The sequence below is a fragment of the Microtus pennsylvanicus genome, chromosome 15 (assembly GCF_037038515.1).
Source record: "Microtus pennsylvanicus isolate mMicPen1 chromosome 15, mMicPen1.hap1, whole genome shotgun sequence".
NCBI lineage: Eukaryota > Metazoa > Chordata > Mammalia > Rodentia > Cricetidae > Microtus > Microtus pennsylvanicus.
Genome location: NC_134593.1, coordinates 38,262,724 through 38,279,839, shown reverse-complemented (window position 1 = coordinate 38,279,839; position 17,116 = coordinate 38,262,724). Strand labels below are relative to the sequence as shown.

The 17,116-nt window shown below is 40.1% G+C and overlaps 2 protein-coding genes across 2 annotated transcripts in view; one reads left to right on the top strand and one right to left on the bottom strand.

Moving 5' to 3' along the window:
- Sugt1 (SGT1 assembly cochaperone of MIS12 kinetochore complex) overlaps window positions 1-17,116 on the bottom strand; it is a 36,245-nt gene that overhangs the window by 16,173 nt on the left and 2,956 nt on the right. Inside the window, exons 3-10 of the mRNA XM_075949475.1 lie at window positions 13,534-13,624; window positions 12,156-12,225; window positions 11,395-11,465; window positions 8,728-8,781; window positions 8,245-8,261; window positions 5,602-5,633; window positions 2,572-2,668; window positions 1,177-1,284 (exon numbers count right to left, since the gene is read on the bottom strand). Of these exons, the coding sequence (XP_075805590.1) occupies window positions 1,177-1,284; window positions 2,572-2,668; window positions 5,602-5,633; window positions 8,245-8,261; window positions 8,728-8,781; window positions 11,395-11,465; window positions 12,156-12,225; window positions 13,534-13,624 (540 nt within the window). The remainder of the gene's footprint in view (window positions 1-1,176; window positions 1,285-2,571; window positions 2,669-5,601; window positions 5,634-8,244; window positions 8,262-8,727; window positions 8,782-11,394; window positions 11,466-12,155; window positions 12,226-13,533; window positions 13,625-17,116) is intronic.
- Window positions 3,493-4,034, top strand: LOC142835587 (ubiquitin-ribosomal protein eS31 fusion protein-like). The gene has a single exon (XM_075949158.1). It carries the CDS (start codon window positions 3,515-3,517, stop codon window positions 3,983-3,985), a length of 471 nt encoding a protein of 156 aa, XP_075805273.1. The 5' UTR covers window positions 3,493-3,514; the 3' UTR covers window positions 3,986-4,034.

Sequence of the window (17,116 nt, the reverse complement as noted above, 5' to 3'; positions counted from 1 at the left end):
AACTACATAATCAAATTATAATTCAAATATATTCATCATTTCCTCTTAATAAGATAACCTATATTCAGCTTAATAAAATTTAAGGGGCTGGAAAGATGGCTCAGAGTAAGAGCACTGGCTCTTCTTCCAGAGGTCCTGAGTTTAATTCCCAGCAATCATATGGTGGCTCACAACCATCTGTAATTTGATCTGGTTCCCTCTTCTGGCCTGCAGACAAAACACTCTATAAATAATAAATAAATTTTTAAAAAAATTAGAAACTGCAGATTCATCCTTACATTACTATGTTATGTATGAGACTGAATGTGTATACATCAAAACAGAGCACACTGACAAACATATGAGTATCAAATCTTAAGAGGCTGGTTAGAACAGAGAGATGGTTCAGTGGCAGTAAGTATAAATCGTTCTTGCAGAACGTCCCAGCACCCACACTGGGCGGCTCACAATAACTCCAGTTCCAAGGGGATCCAATGCCTCTGGTCTCTTTAGGCACCTGCACTCAAGTGCATGCACCCCAACACAAATGCACACATACACTCAAGTGCATGCACTCCAACACAAATACACACATACACTCAAGTGCATGCACTCCAACACAAATACACACATACACTCAAGTGCATGCACCCCAACACAAATACACACATACACTCAAGTGCATGCACCCCAACACAAATACACACACATACACGATTTTTAAAATAAATGTTAAGGTGTTTGCTCTGCATGCATGAGGACACAAGCTTAGACTCCCATCAGACACAGACAATGCAGCTGGGTCATTTGCCCTTAGTCTTAGAGCTGTTAGGGCAGAAACAGGCAGATTCCAGAGGCTCACAGGTCTGCCAAGCTAAATAACTAAGGGAGCTGCAGTACAGTCATAGATCCACCCTATTATAAAAAATAAGGTGAAGAGCAATAGAAAAATGTAATTAAAAAAAAACTTGGTTCTTATTTACTTATTCCTTTTAACTTAATGTGTGTCTTAAAAGGAGCTACAAGATTTACAATGTAGACTTGTGGGAGAGTACTTGCCGAGCACACAAACCCTGGGTTTGACCTCTAACACACTGGGAGTCGGGACTACAGGCCTACTGTACCTGGATGATCTCATCTACCAGGGTCTGTCTTGCAGATACTACTATTTTAGGTTACAGTTTCCAACTTGCTTACCTTTGTTGAAAGCACTTTAAACGTGCTCTGCTCCGGTACTACAGGGTGAAGCAACCTCAGCTTCAAATTGTAGTCTTCTCCAGAAGGAAGTTTTACCAAAGCAGATAACTAATAAAAACAAAGTTGGCATCACATTTTGTTAATGTACATAAAAGGTTCAGTATTTAATATAAATATAAATTTCAGCAATGTTACAGATTAAGTTTTCACACAGAAAGATTTTTTTCTTTAGTGTGCATGGGCTTGTTTGTTTGTGTGTACCCTTCTATACGTGTCAAATCATGATTGCGGAGGTCAGGTGACAAGTTTCAGGAGTCTTATCTTCACCTTCCACCGTGAGGATCACCAGGATCAAACTCAGATTGTTAAACAAAGAGCGGGCTTTGCCCACTAAGGTCTCTGGAATGTCAGATTTAGGTACTTCAAAGTTGTTTTTTGTCCACATGGCATCTTTCATTTGGATTCTCATATACAGAACCAAATGGCAGAAAAGAATATTACATAGTATTAATTACAGATCTAATTACACATACCCAACATTTAATCAAGAAAACATAATACATAACAAAGTAATATAACATACAGTATTTAAAATTTTGCATGCCTGTGCAAAATGTTACTTCTACCACACTACTGTTCTTAAATACCTAACACACTACTATTCTTAAATACCTATCATGAGGAAGGAAAGCTATTAAATCATATTCATTTGATATAGCTAAGAATTTTAAGACATGTATAAACCCCATGTAACTAAACTTTTTGTGTGGTGGTGATGGATAGGTGGGTGGTGGTGATAAATTAAACCTTTTTAAAGTTATCCAGTAAGTTTAACCAAGCATGGATCTTAATTATGTCGACCCAGTTCTGCTTTACCCTGCAAATCTAGCAGAGGATGCACAGAGAAGCCAGTGATGGTGGTATAAACTCACCATATACTAAGTGCACAGCAACATAAACTCTAGTGTCAGAGGATGCACAGAGAAGCCAGTGATGGTGGTATAAACTCACCATGTACTAAGTGCACAGCAACATACACTCTAGTGTCAGAGGCAGGAGGATTACAACAGGTTCAAGACAAGCCGTGTCTACATAGTTCAAATTTCAAAAAATTTCAAATGAGCTGGGTGGTGGTGACCCACACCTTTAATCCCAGCACTTGGTAGGCAGAGGGAGGTGGATCTCCATGAGTTCCAGGCAGTCTGGTCTACAAATGAGTTCCCAGATAGCTAGAGCTGTTACACAGAGAAACAGCTTCCAACTTTATTTAGCATTTCTCATATTATCTCAAGAAGAAATGGAATATATCTAATAAACTGGTATAACTGTTCTGCAACACACTAAACTTATAAATAGTATTTACTCTATATAATATATAGTTCAAAGACTAATTACCTCTTTTTCTGAAAATTCCACATTTACATCATTCTTCTGAATATTCTTGATCATAAGTGTAATGATTACTTGAGATTCCGTTTGATACCAGTCATACCTATTTAAAGGAACATATTCATATAATTTCTGATTTTCTTAAAGTTGTTTGTCAAATTAATAGACTGATAAGTAACAAGAGCTCCACCTTGAGGAAGACAATAGCAAAGCAGCTGTAAACAACTTCAGGAAGAGCGCGGGAGGCAGAGGACAGGCTGGCACAAATCTCTCATCTCCTACTACTGCTGTGCTTAAGCTAACACAGAAGAGGAGATTTTAACAGCTACCAGTACTGACATTTCCACCTAATGCTAACTAACTTTAAAAAAAAAAACAGAGATTAAGAACGCTAGCTCATGAAAATGAAGCAATCAGCTTCTGAATCAATCAGCAGCATTGATACAGCGGTCACAGATCAACCTGGGTCAATACTCTAAGCTCTGTTCACTGAAGATGGGAGCAAATACAAGGAGGAGAAAGAAATGAGTACAAATTACACAGACCCCCCACAGTGCCATCAAATTATACACCTTTCTCTTTAACTCAATGTTTGAGGGAAGACCAGTGTGTCCTCCCACAGCGAAAGCTCTGAAAATGTGGACGTTCACACTTCCAAACCAGACTAGACTATCATCTCCCAAATATAGAGGGCAAAGCTATTTATCCTGCACTATTATATTCCTAAGAACAGGGGAAGGGCCTGCCTCACAGCATACTTATAAATGGTTTGGAACTGCCAAATAAAGCATCTTGATTCAAGAAATGTACTTCAAGGGTCTCAGCACACACTGCACAACTCAGTGATGGTGCCAAGCGCTGCAGCAAACCATCACGTGTTTCTGTTAGAGTCTTAAGAACACAAGAGTGGGCTTTTCCGATCGCCATCTGTGGTGGCAGCGCCGCCAGGATGCAGATTTTCGTGAAGACCGTTACGGGGAAAACCATCACGCTCGAGGTTGAACCCTCGGACACTATAGAAAATGTCAAGGCCAAGATCCAGGATAAGGAAGGAATTCCTCCTGATCAGCAGAGGCTGATCTTCGCTGGCAAGCAGCTGGAAGATGGCCGTACTCTGTCTGACTACAACATCCAAAAGGAGTCTACCCTTCATTTGGTGTTGAGACTTCGTGGTGGTGCTAAGAAAAGGAAAAAGAAGTCTTACACCACCCCCAAGAAGAACAAGCATAAGAGGAAGAAGGTGAAGCTGGCTGTACTCAAGTACTATAAGGTGGATGAAAATGGCAAAATCAGCCGTCTTCGTCGGGAGTGTCCTTTTGATGAATGTGGTGCTGGAGTTTTCATGGCCAGCCACTTTGACAGACATTATTGTGGCAAGTGCTGTCTGACTTACTGCTTCAACAAGCCGGAAGACAAGTAGTTGTGTATGAATAAATAAAAAGACAGGAATTGAAAAAAAAAGAATACAAGAGTGGGAACTGGGATTGGTATGCAAAATAAAAAGATAGTTTGTTTTCTTTTTTTAAAAAAATAAATAAGTGGGGGAAAAAACTAATACAAGTTATTTAACCAGGGCTCACAGAGACTGAACCAACAACCAAGGAACCTACATGGGACTGATATAGGCCCTCTGCATATATGTGACAGCTGGGTAAGTTGGTCTTCCTGTGGGACTCCTAACACGGGAGCAGGGTTGTCTCTGCCTCTTTTGCCAGCTTTTGGGACCCCTTTCTTCATGCTGGGTTGCCTCCTCAGCCTTAATTTAAGTAAGTGGAGGTACCTAGTCTTAGTGCAGCTTACTATGTCACATTCAGTTGATCTCCATGGGAGGCCAGAATAGAAATGGAGGAGGGGGTGGGTGGGCATCAATAGAAATGGAGGAGGGGTGGGTGGGCATCAATAGAAATGGAGGAGGGGGTGGGTGGGCATCAATAGAAATGGAGGAGGTGGTGGGTGGGCATCAAGAAGCAGAGGGAAAGTGGTGAGGTGGGAGAAGAGGAGGGAGATGAAACTGCAGTCAGGGTGTAAAAAATAATGATAATAAAAATATTTTCTCAACAAAAAATTAAAAAGTACAAGTTGTTATGTGACTAGCGAATAATTTATTGTGTATGTTGAATGCATGTATGCATGTGGCTGAGTGTACGAATCTATGTGTGTGTTGCCAGTGGTTGGGTGGCTTCCCCAATTATTTCCTACCTGATTTTCTGAAACGGGTTTCTCATTAAATAGCTAGGCAAGTGGCTGGCCAGTGAGCTCCAGGGATCCTCCTGTCTCCATCTACCCAGCACTAGGGTTACAGATACATGCTGCCATCACCAGTCTTTTTGTTTGTTGGTGTTTTGTTTCTGTGTGGGAGATGGGGATCCAAATGCAGGTGCTCAAGTTTGCAGGGCAAGCTCTTTACTAAGCCAAAGTCAAACCTTGCTACTCACTATTGCTACTCAGTACTAACTTTGAACTCAGGTAGAACATTCCTATGAAAAACTGATCCAAGTAAGAGGACAGGGACTTATATTTGTCCTGCCTCTTATAGTGTGAACAACAACTCACCTACATGGCGCTTGCTTAGAATGATGAAGCCTTTGCTAGTCAAATCTCCAGCAGCTCTCTCACATGAGCGTGCGCACACACACACGCACACGCACGCACACGCACACACACACACACACACACACACACACACACACACACACACACAGACAGACATATAATGGCAGATTACAATTCTGGGTAGCCTACCACTTCTTTACATATTTAACAGTATCAACTTAACTGGCAATAGCTCTCCTTAATACACAGAAAGGCAACATAACGTGCGAGCAAGCTAAGCAAGTTTAGAGATGAAAGCTGCTTGAATTTATTTAAATGTTAATACTAATTAGTAGACAGCCTTAAAATACAATTCTTCATAAAGACAGAACAATTCAAAAACATTTAAAATGACACAGTGCGACTCTGCCTTCTGTGGAGACAGAGTTTTCTTTAAGCACATTACCAGGCACTGCTTTATAAAAAAAAAACAACAACACTTACTTGATTTTCGACTGAGTTCTCTGAGATGCAGACTGATTTTGGCAAGGTGAAAGAGAAAGATTTTTACACATTAGTTTAACAATTACACTAAAAATTCATACATTATTTCTTCATAGCCCAGTGGTTCTTTAATATGGAAAAGGTACAGTGTTGTGATCTTGGCAGGCTGCTTGGATGGCCTGCCTCACACAGTGAGACCCTGCCACAACAAACAGTAAAACTTTCTACAAGAATGACTGGGAAAACTGTATTTGTGTAGTATTTCCAGTTATAAGATACAGAACTCAAAACTCAGCAGGTTAGCATTTTGAAGACCATTTTAGCCTGATGTGGTAGCAGCACACACCTGTAATCCCAGCACTTGGGAGACAGGAACAGGAGAAGCAGGAGGTCAAGGTCATCCCCAGTGACAAAACAAGTTCAAAACCAGCACAAGCTAATGATATCTCATTATCTCCATCTCAAGAAAGATAAATCATTTTTAAGAGACCGTATAACTTCAGCTCAATGGTTAGCTTCAGAAGAACATTTCACTCTATTTAGGGCATCTCTGCAGCATAGCCTGACTATTAGAAATAATAATTCTTTAAAAAAAAAAGAAAAGAAATAATAATTCTTACTTCAGGCAAGTCTCATTCACAGACTAGGCTGGCTGACCTCCTTCCTGATCCTCCTGCCTCCGCTCCCAGCCATCGAAATGAGAATTACCCAATCCATACCACTGATAAACTATATGCTCACTAATCAAGGCTATGTAAAGTAAAGATGATGCCTGGGGTCATGGGAGACCTCTGAATTGTCCCTAAATGAGAAAAGAAGCAACCAAAGAAGTCAGTCAAACCATTCAAGAGGTTTCTAGGACCCATGTGCAAACACTAACTAGAACAATTACTATTTAGCCTGGAACCAGGACAAAAGCAGACTGAATCCGGGCAGAAGGGATGGCTCAGCAGCTAAAAGTACTGGCTGCTCTCCAGAAGACCCAGGTTCAGTTTGCAGCACCAACTGACAGCCCACAACCACCTGTAACTCCAGTACCAAGAGAGCCAATGCCCACTTCTGGCATCCAAGGGTACCCAGTACACATGCAGTGCATATACACATACGTTTAAAAAACTACAGACACACACACACACACACACACACCCCAAACCACATCATGGCAGAACACACTAAAGCTATGTACCATTTATTACTGGACCAATGAGAATTTGTTATGTGAATGTCATTCTGTTATTCACAGGCTGAACAGTTTACACTTAATGGATGGCACCACTGGGGGAGGCAGGGCCTGGCTAGAGGAAAGTCACTAGGGATGAATTTTTTGAAGGCTGTATTGATTGGGTACCCTCTGCTCCCTTTTTCTCTGCTTCCTGATCACCCTGCTGTAAGCAGCTATGATTTGATTATCTCCCTAACCAGATGAGTAACACTGCGCCAAAATAAACCTTTTCCCCCTCAAGTCGCTTTTCTCAGTCATTGCAAGAGCCTGGCCTACACACAAACCTAAACTAAGGCCTGAACAAACACTACTGGCAGGTGAATCAGGAAGTCAGCCTGTCAAGACCGCGCCAATCGGTTCCTTAATTACCACCCAGGCACCTAGGGTTAAGGGGAAAACACGGGTGTAGAGAGATGTTTGAACAGAGCTTCAATTTTGGAAACTGTTCTAAACTTTACTGCCTAATGCTCCCACTGTCGGAAGCAGATTAGCTCTGTTAGACACAGTTTATACACAAATAAATCTCTCAGAATAAGTGGTTTTCTCAATCTCAATGTAATTTTGGAAACTTGAGATGGAAATCTTTCTTAAAAGACGAATGAGCATCTCAAAAAGGTAATTATCCATAAAATGAGTTATACACACATTGCCCAACTCTTGCGATTTTACTTCTTGACTATGTATGTGACTACTACGAAAATGGGATGCCATAATTTAACTGCACTACATGAAAGTCTAAACTGATGAGAAACAAAGTGGACCATGGGACTTAGAGAGATGACTCAGCAGTCAAAAGCACTGACTGCCCTTCCAGGGGACTCAGGGTCAATTTCCAGCACCCAATGACAGCTCAACACAACCTGCCAACTCTAGTTCCACTTCTGACTTACACACATACCACACATATACATGGTGTCCAGACATACGCACGGGCAAAACACTAATACACATAAAAGAAATTTCTAAAAATTAAATTCAAATATTTGTTACTTTTCCTTACAATGACACTGTAATTTTTTAAAAAGATTTATTATTCATTTTTGCTGTTCATCGCATGTGAACAAGTGTACGAGGAAGCCAGAGGGCATCAAATACCTTGAAACTAGAGTTAGAAATGGCTGTGAGCTACTTCATGATGATAACTATTTAACCTAGTAAGTTGTTGGTATTGGTAAGGAAACGATAGGAAATAATCACCCTGATCACATAAAAAACCAATTAGCTTATATTATGTCCTAACTTCATTAAGACAACAGTACTTTACATGATTATAAATTTACAGTTTTTACTTCAAAATGAATTATTTCAGATAACTAAAATTTAAATTGAATTTTTTAATAAGAGCTCATCCCAAACCCTGGCTTAAATATATTTGATTAAGTTTAAAGACTAAGTAAAACATGAAGGATGAGTGGACTTACCACTTCAGATTCTGATCCTAAAAAACATAAAAAAAGGAAACATTTTCAGATAACAGTAAGTTTGTAGGCAAAGATATAGACATTATTTTTACAGCAAACACATCAATCAAGAAAGTTAATTCTTTTTATGTATTTCGAATGTAACAAATTATTACCCTTGGATCAAATTGTTTTCATTTTGCATCCAGAAATTACTTCAGATTCCTTCATTATCTTTTACTGGTAGTAACATAATACTTTTGGCCAAGCAAAACCATCAAATTTTCCTTCTGACTTAAGAAGAAAAAGAGGGACAATCAGAAACAGACTATTATTGGGGCTGGGGTATAACTTAGTGGTACAGCAACCACCTGACCAGCATGTACAAGGCCATGGGTTTGATCCCCAGAACCAAGAAAAAAAGATTAAAATATTTAAACAAACAAAAAAAAAAAAAACTTGAAATGTTTATTTTTAAAACAAAAACCTACCCAACATACTTACCATTCTGAGTCTCCTGGCACCTTTTAATCCAGATGGCAAAGTTTGCATCTGTACCTGGAACAAACAAGCAAACAAACAAAAAAACCCTGAGTGTAAAATCCCTCATGTGAGCAATGTAACATATTTATTCTAGCTGCCCACTATGTCCAAAGTAGTGCAGGAACTGGGAAATGAGCAGTCAAGAAAATAGACATTGCCTGCCCAGAGTTCAGCAACCACAGTGATAAAGCTCTAATGTAATCACGGGCTTACCATTAGCTCTTCATCTAGCTTTAACTAGTCAATCTCTCCAGCTTGTCAGTAATCTACATTTCCTGCATCTACCCTGATCTTGAACTCTCTCACAGGGCAAAGGAGGCTTGAAGAGTCCCAAATCAGTCCTCCTTCATCCTGCTCTACAATACAGCTACCATCTACCTGTCATTTCCTCTGTGATTCTGTCCTCAGTACTTCATACATTAACAGTCACATCTCCAAGTTATACAGTATCCAAGAAACTAGACATACATAGTGAGCTATATATTTATAGAGAGCAGAGATGTGAATGAAATAAAAAATTATTTACCTCTGAAGATCTAGAACAATATCTAAACAGCTACTATGCCCAGTAAAAGGTGCTAAACATTAGGTGATCAAAGCAAAAATTTACTAACTAATCTGAAAACACAACTGTGTTTACTTTTTCGATACAGGGTTTCTCTATGTAACCCTGGCTATCCTGGAACTAGCACTGTAGACCAGGCTGACCTCGAACCAGTAGAGATCCGCCTGCCTCTGCCTTCAGAGTACTGAGATTAATGGCATGAACTGCATTTTAAAATTGCCTGACTTATAAAAGGAATTGAACTATTCATGACGATGTTAGTTAGGCACACATGTACTATATTCTTCTGGAAAACTATTATATTCAAACACTAACTAGTCTTAAATAACCTATTTAATACTGGAGAGATGGCTCAGTGGTTAACAGCATTGGCTGCTTTTCCAGAGGACCAGGGTTCAATTCCCAGCACCCATATGGCAGCTCACAACTGCCTGTTACTAGAATTCCAGGGGATCTCACAGCCTCACTGACATGAATGTGGACAAAATACCAATGCACATAAAATAAAATAAAATAAAAAACTAACCTATTATTCACATAACCAGTAAAAGCCTCTTACCATACAAAGGGGAAGAAGGGATAAAGCAAAGAATACAGAATACAGAATGCCTGACCTCACAGAATTAGAAAACTAAATTCTTTAGATTTGCAAAGAGCAATTATTCTGACTTCTTAAATGAACAGCTATAGAATCCATGTGCCCAAACTGGGGTAAACAAACGGAAGCATTACTTCCCCCACAGTTCTACCTTCTTCAGTCACTGCGCATCAGAGCCTAAAGTCCTTTCCTCTGAGTGATCGAGTGGCAGAAGGGCAGTGATACTGCAGAGGAAACTGTAAAGCATTAGCACTTCAGGAGCAGGCTTGTCAACTTCATCAGTCCTGACATTCTCGCGGAAACATTCATGTGCACTAGAGGACTACTCAAAGATCTTCAGGGCCCCTTCCACTAGTTACGACTATCAAAACTCTTCCAGACACTGACAAAAGTCCCCTTGAAAAAAACTGTTTCCGCCGGGTGATGGTGGCGCACGCCTTTAATCCCAGCACTCGGGAGGCAGAGGCAGGCGGATCTCTGTGAGTTCGAGACCAGCCTGGTCTACAGGACTGGCTCCAGGACAGGCTCCAAAGCTACAGAGAAACCCTGTCTCGAAAAACCATAAAAAAAAAAAAAAAAGAAGAAGAAAAAAACTGTTTCCAGTTAAGAACTTTTTTGTTTTAAAGAACTGTGATAACACTCTACTACAGGAAAGAAATAATAATACAATTTGGACTATGAAGTTTCCTGTAATTTTCTACAAGATTACTTATAAAATCTACCTTTCCAGCATTCAATTCTCTATGTAACTAGACCTGGTTTAGTGTTCATACATACTCCTCAAAATCATGGCAATGTGAAGAAGCATAATACTCTCAAAACTATTTTCCCTGAAAATATAGCTGTGTATGTCTGCAGGAAGCCCTGGTTTCCTCCCCAAGACCGCATAAACTGGGCACAGTGGCACCTGTTAGTAAACCTAGCATTACTCTGGCAGGAAGCTCTCAGGGTCAAGGTCACCCTCAGCTCCGTAATGAACTCAGTCTAAGACACAGAAAGTTCCCATCTCTTCTATACTTCACAAGGGATTCAGACTTAACCCTTACTTCTCCACAAAGACTCTGCTATAAAACTTGCTATTTGGATCGTCTGCACAGCCAACTTGCTCCAGCCTTCCCAGGCTGAAATCAGGTAAGCTACCATCCCAACCTGACATTTAAAGGGTTCTAGGGACCCAAACTCCAGCCCCTTGCTTGCACATTATGCGCTTTAATGGCTAACCCGCTTGTCAGAGCCTGATTGTAGTTGCTATTGGCAAAGCTGATCTGTGACTGAAACACTAAAGTAAGGTCAATTTAATCAAACTTTAAGTGAATTCAAATTCTAAAATCAACACGAAATAATGTTAAAAGGAAGGAAAAGGGTATTGGGTTTCTGGGACAGTAAGATTTTTAACAAAATTTAGTTATGGTACCTAGGATACAGAAAGGTTATTCATTTATGAAAATGTATTTCTAATACTTACTGTCTAATTTCTGTCCTTCTGCAAAAGTGTCTAAAGCAGAAGCATAGTCCTTTTCATGGTATTCACACATCCTGGAGGAGAACATTAAAGTCAGGTTAACACCACGCACATGAAATATGAAAAACAGCCATCTTTCTTTTTCTTGTTTTGTTTTTTGAGACAGGGTTTCTCTGTGTAGTTTTGGAGCCTGTCCTGGAACACACTCTGTACACCAGGCCTGGCCTCGAACTCACAGAGACCCACCTGCCTCTCTCTGCCTCCCAGGTGCTGGGATTAAAGGCGAGCACCATCACTGATCAACAACAGCCTTCTTTCTAAATAAAGGCACCTTTTACATTCCAGATGCTGAAAGAGAATTCCAATATAAGCTAATACGCCAGAAGGTCTTTTTAGCTACTGTAATATCTAGTGTAATGTTCATTAAAACTCAATTTATTCATTTCAGAACAATCATACAAAATCATTGGCTCAGTTAACTAAATCATGCTTATCAGTAAAAACAAGCAATGCTTAAAAACAAACCACACAGAGCACGTTTTGTTCGTTACTCCATGTGGCTCTGACAGAGGACACCCATCAGTTCTTCACTCTGTGGTTACTCCAGTCAGCGTCACATTAAAACCATGCATCTTCTCACACTTCAGTTAAAATGCTAACTGAAGTCAGTACTGTGTGGCTACAACATATATAAAGAGCTTATAACAAATTTACTCAACAAATCAATACCTGTAGTAGCCCAAACCCAGGAGTTAATTACATACCCTTTCCTAAGGATAGCAGTAGGATTATTAGGATTGAGTTCAAGAGACTTCTTTACATCAGCAATACCATCTATATATGAAAAGAAAAGGTTGCTTAGTCAGGTGTTTACAGACCTAGCATACACCACACACAAGCGTGAATCAGGGACAACACAATGGCTCAGCAGTTAAGAGTGCCTGTCCTCAAACTGGACAACATAAATCCAATGCCCAGAGCTCACACGGCACGGTGAGAGTGGACTCCAAGCTGTCCTCTGCCTTCTACATGTGTACTGTGGCACTCATAAGCTGCCATACAGACACAAATAAATAATGTAAAACAAATATATCAATATTTTATTTTAACCTCTTAAATTCTTGAAAGACAAATGGCTTTAAATAAGGAGAAACTAATCCAAGATAAAATGTACTTGTGATATCTAATATCACATATCTTCCTTGTGATCTAATATTTGGCTTCCTTCTTTAAAAAGAAATGTATTAAACTGTGTGTGTGTCAATCTGTCTGTCCACAGAGTTCAGATCACAGGGAGGCCAGAGATCCACCTGCTGGAGCTGGAGTTATCGGCAGTTGTGAGCAGCCTAACATTGGTGCTGAGAACAGAACTCAGGCCCTCTGTAAAGAGCAGTTTCCATTCTTTTAACTGCTAAGGCCTCTTTCCAACCTGCTTTAGTTTTTCTCCTTAAAGCTCATCTGTCATCAGTAAATAAAGCTACATCCCAAAGCTCATCTCCTATTCTCATTAACAATATACGTAACACTGAATTCTTGTCCCCCAGCCACACTCAAGTTTTTAAAGGCACATAACTCCAGAAATAATTCATTTTTATTAAAAACTGCTAGCACAAGGACTATAATTCAAATAGTGTATTAATAAATGAAGCATTATTCATCACTGAATACAGCCACAATGAATGACATCTTCATAAATTCTGTCCACTGAAGAAAAGACATCTGTAACTGTTAAATCAAGTTACTCAGCAGGTTTATCCCATGAAAAACCATGTTAAAAATCCTCAAAGATGGTGCTGGGGAGATGGCTCAGCTGGGGAAGGCCTTCATTTGCAAACAAAGACCTAAGTGCAATCCCCAGGACCGCTGAAGACTCCAGGTATAGTCACTTAGAATCAATCCCTGGAGGCTCACTGGCCAGCAGTCTAGCCTACCTGGCGAGCTCCAGGCCATTGAGACATCCTGTCTTAAAAGAGACAGACCGCTTTCCCGAGTGCACCCAAGGTTATTCTCAAACTTCCCACACGCAAGTGTGAGCACAGGCACACATGGACACATCCACTAAGACTCCATTTCGACGTTCTAACTTGCACAGAATTTATAAGTAAACTACAGACTGACAAGATAGTTCACAAGAAACGTTACCACGATATTTCCCAAGAAGAATGTGACAATAAGCTCTCTGACAGTAATACTGTGCATCGTCTGGATTCTGTTCCAAAGCCTTAGTCAGCTCCTACAAATACAAACAATGGAAGGTCAGTAAACAGTGTGTAAAGCCATCAGATTCTAATGAAAACATAACTGCAAATCAAATAACCTGTGAACACAAGCTATTTGGAGAAAAAGGGAGGAAATAAGTTTAGAGCTTGTCACTATTAAGAATCACTATTTCTCACTTTAAGAGTTCAATAAATAGTAATTATTATCATCTCATTTATTCCAAAAAGGTCAGCTGATACACAGACCAGCTCAGCTTTCCTTCTCATTTGGAGAAGGCCAAAATACTATGTAGAATTTGAGGAGCCCAGAAAATGTAAAACTCACTGGGTGGTGGTGGCTCACGCCTTTAAACCCAGCACTTGGGAGGCAGGGACAGGAGGATCTCTGTGAGTTCAAGGTCAGCCTGGTCTACAAAGCAAGTTCCAGAGCAGCCAGGGCTACAGAGAAAGCCTGTCTCAAAAAGAAAAAAAAAAAAGGAAAGAAGGAAACAAATGTAAAGTTATCTAATTTAAAAAAAAAAATAAAATTAAAGACAAAAAACAACCTTAGAAGTTCAATCTAGAGTTCACAGGGGTTAAAAGAATGAGTGAACATACAACCAACTGGCAATCCCTATCAATTCCAGAAAACCAAAATAGGTTACAACATTCTACTCAAAGCCCAGATAAAATCCCACAGACAACTCAGTAAGAGCTAGCATTAGAGAGATGATAATGTTCACTGCCCTGGGTAGTCACAGTAGTCACACAGCAGTTGGACCATTAACAATGCAAGAAAACATCACATGTCAATAAGGCCAATGCCAAGTGCAGACTAAAACAGTGATGCTCTGTTCAATGCACCCACGCACTAGCTTTTATAAAAGATGTATTTAAACAGCCACTAACCGTGGACTCGTTTAATCTGATTTCCAAAACCAATGTATACCAGAAAATCAAAATAGACCTAAAACCAGAATGGGTGGGTGATAGCTTGATTGCGGGAGGGCTTGCTTCGCATGCACAAGTCTTGGGTTCAACCCTTGGCACTACAAGACTGGATGCGATAGCATATGCCAGTTATCCCCGCGCTGGTGAGGAAGTTCAAGGTCCTCCTCTGCTACATAGCAAGTTACAGATCAGCTTACTTTACATGAGACCTTGTTTGGCAAAAAAAATTAAACAAACAAACAAACCAAAAAACATACCTATAATCATCCACTTCGAAAGTACTACAAGAATCTAATCCAACGAATAACATCAACCCCTTTGCTGTGTCTCTGAACAAAGCTTTCCAATTATGTCAAGCAAAAGTCTAGGTCCTTCCACAAAGCTCTTCTTGGCAGGACATCCTACAGCCTTATATCTCTAACACTGTCTTTATTACTCTTCCCCCAGCTCATTTATGTCCAGCCAAGATCACCAAGCAGCCCCTAAAATCTATTGCTTCATCTGTGGGTTGCAACCACCTTAGGGGTCAAATAATTCTTTCACAAGGTCACCGAAGACCATCGGAATACAGTGTTTACATCACGATTCATAACAGCAGCAAAATTACAGCCAAAGGTAATTTTATGGTTGGGGGTCACCACAACATGAGGAACTTTGTTAAAGGGTCAAAGCTTGGGAGGACTGGGAACCATTGGACTACAGTGTTCTCTTTCCAGGGAGATACAGAAAATTCATTTTCTTACTTCCATAGTGACAGAACTGAACCAGAGACTAGATTCAAATCCAGGTCTGTCACCAGAGCAGACTTCCAGTCACTGGACTCTAAGCTTCTCTCACCAACCTCACCTGCATTGACGTTTTCTAAGATTTTGAAATCCCTAGGTTAAATAAATCTTGTGAGCTGGTATAGTGGCACATGCCTTCAACCCCAGAGCAGGGGCAGTGGCAGGGGTCTCTGAGTTCTACGGCAGCTAGGTCTACAGAGAATTTTAAGATGGCCAGGGCTTACACAGAGAGATCTTGTTTCAAAAAGTCGAGAGAAAAAGAAAAGGAATATTATAACCAAAAGTTTTGATGTCAAGATCAAATTCAAAATAGTATTTTTAAACATTATATAAGACATAACCCAGACAGCAGGTTGAAGGAAAAATATTTTTAATACAGACTTTTTTTTTCCTATAAAGGTGGCTCAGTAGGCAGAGTGCTTCCCTACTGGATACAAAACCCATCTTACACCTGTAAGGATGGCCAAGATCAAAAACACTGATGACAACTTATGCTGGAGAGGTTGTGGGGAAAAGGAAACGCTTCTGCATTGCTGGTGGGAATGCAAGCTGGCACAACCCCTTTGGATGTCAGTGTGGTGATTTCTCAGAAAATTAGGAAACAACCTTCCTCAAGACCTAGTAATACCACTTTTCGGTATACATCTAAAGGATGTTCAACCGTGCCACAAGGACATGTGCTCAACTATGTTCATAGCAGCTTTGTCATAGCCAGAACCTGGAAACAACCTAAATGCCCCTCAATCGAAGAATGGATTAGAAAAATGTGGTACACTTACACAATGGAGTACTACACAGCAGAAAAAAGAATGACAGCTTGAATTTTGCAGGAAAATGGATGGAGCTAGAAAATATTATCTTGAATGAGGTAACCCAGACACAGAAAGAAAATTATCATATGTACTCACTCATAGTTGGTTTTTAAACATAAAGCAAAGAAAACCAGCCTACAAACCACAATCCCAGAGAACTTAGACAACAATGTGGACACTAAGAGAGACTTACATAGATATAATCTACATGGGAAGTAGAAAGTAGAAAAAGACAAGATCTCCTGAGTAAATTGGGAGCATGGGGACCATGGTGGAGGGTTAAAGGGGGAGGGAAGAGGCAGGGAGGGGATCAGAGAAAAATGTAGAGCTCAATAAATATAAAAAAAATTTTAAAAACGGTATTAACACAGGATGCATGGGGAGTCAAGATGTTCAAGGTCATTATCAGCTACACATGAGTTGAGGCTAACCTGGGATATGCAAAACCCTGTCTCAATAAATAATTAAGACTTTGAAACTGGGGCTGGTAGGCAAGGTACTTAGCATACATGAGGACAGGAGTTCAAATCCCAGCAAGACTGTCAAAAAAATTTTTTTTTCATTAAGACTAGCTCTTAGTAAATTTTCAATTTTTTATTTTATTTATTTATTTTTTGGAGACAGGATTTCTCTGTAGCTTTTGGAGCCTGTCATCTTGTAGACCAGACTGGCCTCAAACTCAGAGATCCGCCTGCCTCTGCCTCCTGAGTGCTGGAATGAAAGGCTTGCGCCACCAGCACCCAGCCAAATATTTAAGATTTTAAGCCCTTATAAAATGCTAATTAAGGTTCAAAGAACGTCTGGGTAGTCTCCAGCTGGCTTCTCCTCTTTTCCCCAGGAACGGAGCTACTTTCTAAGCCCAGAAGACAGCAGCATTTCATTAAAACCATTCAGCACTGCTAGGGAGGAAAACACCAGAACCGATCAGAACTGATCACCACACGGCTATCAATCTCAGCTGAGCTCCCCACAAAGCTCC

Coding starts and splice junctions, on each gene's coding strand:
- LOC142835587 (XM_075949158.1), top strand. CDS start 3,515: ATGCAGATTTTCGTGAAGACCGTTACGGGGAAAACCATCACGCTCGAG.